General features: G+C 47.5%; 4 protein-coding genes across 4 annotated transcripts; 2 read left to right on the top strand and 2 right to left on the bottom strand.

Annotated features, from left to right (window-relative positions):
* Positions 1–435: 435 nt before the first annotated feature.
* IAQ61_004932 (uncharacterized protein) lies at positions 436–1759 on the top strand (the record flags this gene model as incomplete). Its single annotated transcript, XM_066096546.1, has 5 exons — positions 436–468; positions 545–775; positions 833–1127; positions 1184–1339; positions 1407–1759. The coding sequence occupies 5 exons, from the start codon at positions 436–438 to the stop codon at positions 1757–1759; spliced, it is 1068 nt and encodes a 355-aa protein (XP_065953864.1).
* Positions 1760–2964: 1205 nt separating this feature from the next.
* IAQ61_004931 (uncharacterized protein) lies at positions 2965–4073 on the top strand (the record flags this gene model as incomplete). Its single annotated transcript, XM_003839533.2, has 5 exons — positions 2965–2997; positions 3083–3292; positions 3352–3802; positions 3863–3949; positions 4048–4073. The coding sequence occupies 5 exons, from the start codon at positions 2965–2967 to the stop codon at positions 4071–4073; spliced, it is 807 nt and encodes a 268-aa protein (XP_003839581.2).
* Positions 4074–4612: 539 nt separating this feature from the next.
* IAQ61_004930 (uncharacterized protein) lies at positions 4613–6547 on the bottom strand (the record flags this gene model as incomplete). Its single annotated transcript, XM_066096545.1, has 1 exon — positions 4613–6547. One exon carries the CDS (start codon positions 6545–6547, stop codon positions 4613–4615), a length of 1935 nt encoding a protein of 644 aa, XP_065953863.1.
* A 202-nt stretch (positions 6548–6749) lies between these two features.
* Positions 6750–7148, bottom strand: IAQ61_004929 (uncharacterized protein; the record flags this gene model as incomplete). Its single annotated transcript, XM_066096544.1, has 1 exon — positions 6750–7148. One exon carries the CDS (start codon positions 7146–7148, stop codon positions 6750–6752), a length of 399 nt encoding a protein of 132 aa, XP_065953862.1.
* Positions 7149–7192: the final 44 nt, after the last annotated feature.

Below are 7192 nucleotides of genomic sequence, written 5' to 3'. Positions count from 1 at the left end.
TGGTTTTGTACCGTAGTGAGTGTGGCATGAGCGTGCGATCTTATTTAAACCCGCGCTACACTGTCTCGTATTTTTTGTCCCGGTTATTAATATCTGAATGGTTGGAGAAACGGGAGACCCCTGCATGAGATCTTTCTGAAGGCTCAACGGCTTATGCAGGGCCACATCCACGCACCTAGTCTATGGGTTTCGACATGCATGTTACATAGCCTAGAGATGCGCCCCCATGCAAACTAACTACTGTGGTACCGTACCATGTCCTCTTAGAATGACTTTTCTAGTTGTTTATTCCGCTTTTTACCGAAACGACATGCGGTCCACCTGCAACTGGATGGATATATCCCGCACAATATCTCTCTTAGTGGTTGCAATTGCTGTCTGCGTTCTCTTCTTTCATGACTCTCTTACAGCTGATTCCTCTTGTGATCCTAAGATATGACGAATAGTTTGGCGCCCAACGCCGTCATTGTATGTAATTGCTTTTCCATGCCGTACTATTTGGATTTACTTCCACCCAACTACACGTGCTAACCTATCTGCGAAGCCCATTGAGGCGACTGTCTTAGTCCTTGCCATGCTTGTAGCCTCTGGTCGTCTAGTCCCACGATTCCTGCAGCGCCAGCTTCCTACCGTCAGCGACGATTTCCTGATTGCCTCGATACTCAATGCTGTAGCACTCTTCATCACCGATTTAATGACGTACAGATGGGGAGGCATGTCAGATGATTGGGACATGGAAGACACATCAATAGCACGGGAGATTGCTTTGAAAAAAGTTGCGCTCCTACATAGCTCTTTGGAAGGGGGGACATATGCTAATGGGGAGCAACAGGTTCAATTCGCAGGCAACTACTTTTATGACACTGGCATATACCTACCCAAGCTTGCAATCCTGGCTCTCTACTTCCGGCTCTTCCCTCCCACAATGCCGCGCCTATGTAAGGCGTTGTATATTGTGTCCTTCTTCACAGCTTTCGCAATGATCACGACTTGCCTATTGGATACCTTCTGGTGCGGTCAACAAGTTTCGGTCAATTGGTCTCTCGACGAAGATGCTTGCAGTACATTCAACTCCAAAGTCGTCTTCAGGGTCGACTGGGCTATGAACGTCGTCACAGACGTGCTTAGTAAATGTCCTTCGTGCTCCCAGAAGACGCATTTTGAAGCTAACAATGATGGCCAGTCTGCATTTTACCATTTCCACTACTCTATCAATTGCAGCTCAACAGACGTCAGATATGGGGTCTTGTTGCCACGTTTTCTCTAGGTGTAATCACCATTACAGTAAACATTGTTCGCTTTGCTACAATAGAAGTCATTCACGCGTGGACCAATGTCTGTAAGTACCAACTCAGATTCTATTCTCAATCAAAGGCATGGAAAGTAGAGCTCTAATTTCAGTGAAGTCGTGCTTTCTATGGCAGAAATGGCGGTTGCAATTATGGTAGTGTCTCTACCCTCCATGAGAGCAAATCTCAGACGTGGTGGAGTCTTTGCATCCAGGCGAACATATGGCTCATCCTCTTCCAACTATCATCACAATCGAACGCCGAACGCCCGATCGGACCATCTCAAGCTCTCATCTAACAACAAAAGCAAGCTTAGCGCTCGATCGCGTGCAGACGAAGAGGATTCTGGAAGCGAGGTGGAGCTCAACATGATGACCAGAAAGGATGTCATTTATGAGACACGCAGGATTAGCGTGCAGTTCTCCGACTCAACCGAAGACAAGCCTTCTGAATGTAGAAATATGTCCTGAAGTCGAGCCTAGCATCAGAACGGCGAGACGATTAGCATGGTCGCCACAATAGTGTGCTTTGTATGCATCAGTAGCATTACTCGCGATAATGCACAATCCCATAATACTTTCAATCTCGGATGCAAACACCGTGTCATAACAATTGAGGAGTTGCTCCAGGACCGCGGAGTCCACCTTTAATCTCAAGTACCTGAGACGGCTCGGGGGAACTCTCTCAGGGCACTGCTGCACTTCGAACGAATGCGAATGCACTACACGGATTCGAAGGTTGGCCTGATCCAAGCAATTGGAACACGAAGCCAGGGATAAGAATCCTTTTTTACGGTAACGTGTTGTACCAGTAACCAATAAGCAATCTAGGCATGCCAACACAGATGCATCTGAGCCTTGTGGGTCGATCTCAACAATAGGTCGCTCTGCAGAATAATATATATTCTTGGCTTTTTACAAGGCCTTCGGGTATATTCAATCTTGAATTGTTAGCTCCGGGTGGCATGCACTTGAAGAAAGCCGTTCCGCCTAATTGAATGTAATACAACGGTTCCACACTTGTGGAAATCCTTCGCTTGTCGCGTAACCTCTTCCGTACTACCGACCCGTCTCTGTAGAGATGAAAATTCCGATGGATAATACAGTCTTTCGCTCCTGGATCAAGTTCTGGTGCTGAATGTTGAATAGTGCCTATGTTGTCGTTAGCAGAAATCCGTCTAGGAGACGATCGCTTATGTGCCACTCAGAACCAGAATATGCCAGTCGCCGCCTGCGCAACATTGAAAAACTCATAATTCTACTGTTTTGCTGGATTAACAGGGCAGGCAGCGCACTGCAGTTCGGAGCTCGTTTCCGAAAGCCATCTATCGAACACGCCACTTAAACTACGCCGCACAGTAGTGTACAAATTCTTCCGGCCATTGATCACGAATGAGCTCTTGTAGGATCAAACACCTTGCATGACATGTGCAACCTCCTGATGAGCATTGGTAACAATACTCAAGGTGGTATGATATGCAGGTTGCTAAACGCCTTCTCGATGTGTACCATACACGCGGACGATGTACTCCATTAGTCAACCCCGAATCTTCGCATAAGCCATTCTCAATGCCTAAGAAATCGCCCATCAAATGGTATTTTGCGATAAACTTTACGCCTTTACACCCATACTTTTTGTTGTATTCCTATCTGTTTCGGTGCTCAAGTTGGACAACATGGCGTACTTCATCGATGGCAAGGATTGCATGGTAAGCGGCCGTGTCACAATCACGCATCATGCTTTCGCAAACGACTGCAATTATCTAACAATACTAACAATATCGCTTGCAACAGATCTCAGAATGGATTCTTCTTGTTGTAGCCTATGTTTTTGTCGCTGCGCGCATCTACACTCGTCTTTTCCGGCTGCAACGAAGGCTGGATTGGTCTGACTGGCTCCTGATAGCTTCTGCTCTCGACGCGTTGGCATTGATTATTTGTGATACGCTCACATACAAGATGGGTGTGTTAGACAATTACGAGACCAGCGTGAAGCTGTCAAAGGTCAGTTCCTCTGAATAACCCGAACACGTTGATACTGGTACTAACGGGACGGGTTACAGATATCCTTTGCCTCGAACTACTTCTACGATGTCGGCATGGGCTTCCCTAAGCTCAGCATGCTCGCCTTTTACTGGGCATTCTTCAATCTTTCCTCCCATCCTGTATTACGCAAGATGCTATATGGCATGACTACCTTTGTAGTAATTTGCTACTTGACTATCCTCTTTGACGACACCTTCTTCTGCGGCAGCAATGTCTCGGTGCAGTGGAGCCAGGAAGATGGCGCTTGCTCAGTGTTCTATGCCCCAGAACCGTTCATCCTCAACTTCACGCTCAATCTGGCTTGTTATCTAATTGTCTACGCTATTCCGGTGATACTTCTGGCTCGTGGTGTGCTTAAAGGATCGCTGGGTGTTACGCTTACCTTTGTGTTGGGAGCATTGACTATTTGCTCTGGTATTGTGCGCTTCGTCTGCTTGAAGGTCGGGACCGGCCAGGAGAACCTTGTTTGTGAGTCTACTTCCAAGGGATTTATAGTACGGATGGCACATACTGACTGGTCATGCAAAGACCCTCTTAGCATGGTGGAGGTGACACTGTCGATAATTGTCGTTTCGCTACCGGGACTTAAGCCACTTCTCAACAACTCCAAGGCAAGTAGAAACGCATCTACAATCGTCGATGACAAATACTCGGAGCATCCTAAGGCCGATGTTGCATGAAGTATAACCGGAATCTCACAATCTATAAGGCAGGTCAAAAGACATCTGTGCAAGAGTAATGGTTGGGTCACGCCATGCCCGCGGCGATCTCTTGTTTCACATGCTTTAACAGCACTGAAAAGTTTTCATAAGAGATGACGTATACTTCTTCATGGATAATGTAGGGTATGTTAAGGTTGATAGGATTGAACGTGTCCTTGGACCCAAATTTCGAGTTTAGCGTTGACATCTTCAACGACGGCAGTATTTGATAACTGGACACTTTCGATATAACTATACATTTAGTTACGAGACTTCCCCTTAATCTCATGATATCATCATACGTCAGTCTAAATGTGCGTTGTTTCCATATTTGGCGCCTCGCGAAAGCATGGTAACGCGGACGATGCTACCATTGGAGGGTGCTGGCCACTGTGCTTTCAACGAAGACAGAGGATGGAAACTTATATGGGTTACTTCATAAGGACTCAAAAGCTTGATAAACAGTTCGTGCCCCTGACTTCATGGAACATAGAGCGGGATTTCGAAAAGCTGGCGGCGTTGAAGAATCGAAATATTATGAGCTTTGATATGGCTTTGTTCCCGCAGAGCTATTCTCTCATATTATAGTTACGCTGTGCTCCTCTGCACTCTCGTGGTCCGCGTAGAACACTAGCTCATCTTCTTTGAGTAGAAGGATACCAATTCTCCGGTATTCATCAGCAGGACCAGACTGCACTTTTTGTAGAATGAGTGATCCTGTGCGCCAATCCCAATAGTCGTACTTATCGGCTTTCTCGTCGCAGGTATCCTCATAGATACGCAGACATACTATCTCTCCTTGGAAATCTTTGGCCCCGTCAATGTAAAGGTCGAGCATGGCCAGCTCGATTTGCTTGCTGTAAGTCCCACAGACCAAAAAAGTTTTTGTATGCTGGTAGGGGAAAAATGGACGGTCTGCATGTACATCTAAGAAGCCCGAAAGAAGTTTACCGCGGAGAGTCAAGGACGCATGATCATTTCGCAATTGGCCGGACGCGTGTGAGTTCACATGAATTCTTTCGATTTCAGCCTTTGGCGCTCCATGGTCACACCATAGGTGTGCTGCGTGCTTCATGTTCCTGTTGTGACTCGCCCAGCTCCAGCTCGGGGCAATCCAGGCGTCAGGAAAGGGACGAGGGGGGTTGTGGTTTGCATTTAGATACCACAGCAGCTGTGGCAGTAAACGTTGTTCCCACAGACCGCAGATGATCCTGTCACTATTGAGGCTAGCGATTCGGTCCGCAATACCATTGATAGCCACAAGTTTGTCGCTTTGTACTGTCAGTTTCCTGTCGCTGTACTCGGAGCAAACGCGGTTCCAGATATCATAAATTTTATTTTTCGAGGCAGTTGCTATATGCGAGTTTCCGGTTGTGCTCCTTTTGGCTAGAAACAGCTTGTCTTCGCTTTTTGGAAGTAATTCAAAGTAATGAGGGAGACCATCGGGGTAGCTTTGATTGGCTAGGTTGCTAAGACAGTGCCAATAAACTCCGGAAGCGGTGAAATGCATTATACGCCGGGAAAGAAGTGATTCTTGCATAACCCAAGCTCTTCGGTTCAAAGGTGCTTCAACGGGGTCTGTCGTATTCATGTCAAATGAGCTAGGAAAGCTGACGACATAGGTGGTTGATACATGCCCATCGTCAGGGATCGTGGATATACGCTCATCTTTTGGACGCCAGAAGCATATTGGAGCTGATAGCAGGAATGGTTCCTGTACTCTTGGGTACTGGGCATGTTTCAGCCCGACGGACCCATCTCTGGCACTTGTGGCAGCTATGTTGAAGAGTGCATTTGTATATACTCTACTCATTAACGCTGCTTGCTCTTGCCAATCCGTTGCGCTATCCTGAAAGATGCAGAGTGAATCGATCCAAATATACGAGACGTCCAGTGCTTGACATACTCGGATCGCCTCACGAAAAGTCTTCGACAAGCAATCTATGTCTAAGCCGTTGCGCAGATTTTGTTCAGTCTCACATGTCAGTTGCACAAGGCGTGACTTACCCCAGCAATGCGATAGTGATGCATAGAGTCCTTCAGTATGTGGTCCAGTATCCTCAACGGTGACAATGAGTCGATTCTTGACATTAAGCAGACGTGTAGGATAGTATGGTGCAATCTCCCGATCACTTCTTTGACAATCACCGTGTGTATCGCTGTGGAGACACTGACGTAACTTGGAACCCAAGAACGAGATCGCAGCCGAACCGCATGTGTCGGCTTCGGTCACCGGACCAGAAGTTGTTCGGCCTTCCATGCGAGGAGTCAATATACGTTTTAAGATGAGCATTTGTGTATTCCAATCACACCTACCAATTCCTGTCTCCACGTGTATGTAAAAACTGTCCTCGTGTTGCGATTTGGCTGTCCAATCGATAGATATCTTAACGTGCTCAAGCGACTGTTCGATTACGCGAAATGCGACCTCCTCAAGGTCAAGAAGTTCATACTTCCAAATCCGAAGGCGATGCTCTATATTGGCGCATATATGGCAAGTCTTTGGCGACATTGACAAGTCTTCTCGATCCTGGCGCCGATTGGTCCCTAGTCGAAGAAGCATTCCGTGGCAGGCATGGCAAAGAGGCGACAGCATGGTTGGGAGCACATGTGAAGATAGGGGTGTCCTATTATCGTATCATGAATGTTCTATACGATTTCAGCGCGGTTTGGAGTCGTGTAGTGACGGCATACGCGCAGGTTGTGGCAAGGCCTCACCATGCAAGACTGAGCGACTCAGCCCAGCTTCCCCTCTTTTCTACCCTATCAACACTCTCCACATTGCCCATTCCCAGGTCAGCCCCATAAAGATGGGGGAAACAGCCACGCCCCACTTCCTCCCACCTAACGTCCGCCCTGCTGCCTGCTTTTACTTCGCCATCGCCATCCGTGCCTGCAGCCAAGACCTCATATCTGATCATCAGCAGCCACAGTTCGGATAGGTTGCCGAAAAACTTGTCAGCAGTTCCAGGCACTTGTTCTGATGTTGATAGATGGATATAGCCGTCGTTGCGATCGAGGTCTGAGAGTGGGAGGCGTGCAGGGAGGGGCGATGGAGGGGCCGAGGGGAGGATTTTGTAGAGGTAGGTGGGCAGAGGCGATGGTGCAGGCATCTTCGAGGGTATATAGCTCTACCGCTAGCAATGAAATGATGATG

This window comes from Plenodomus lingam (assembly GCF_022343315.1).
Source record: "Plenodomus lingam strain CAN1 chromosome Unknown contig_19, whole genome shotgun sequence".
Taxonomy (NCBI): Eukaryota; Fungi; Ascomycota; class Dothideomycetes; order Pleosporales; family Leptosphaeriaceae; genus Plenodomus; species Plenodomus lingam.
This window is presented reverse-complemented; position numbering and strand designations above follow the sequence as displayed.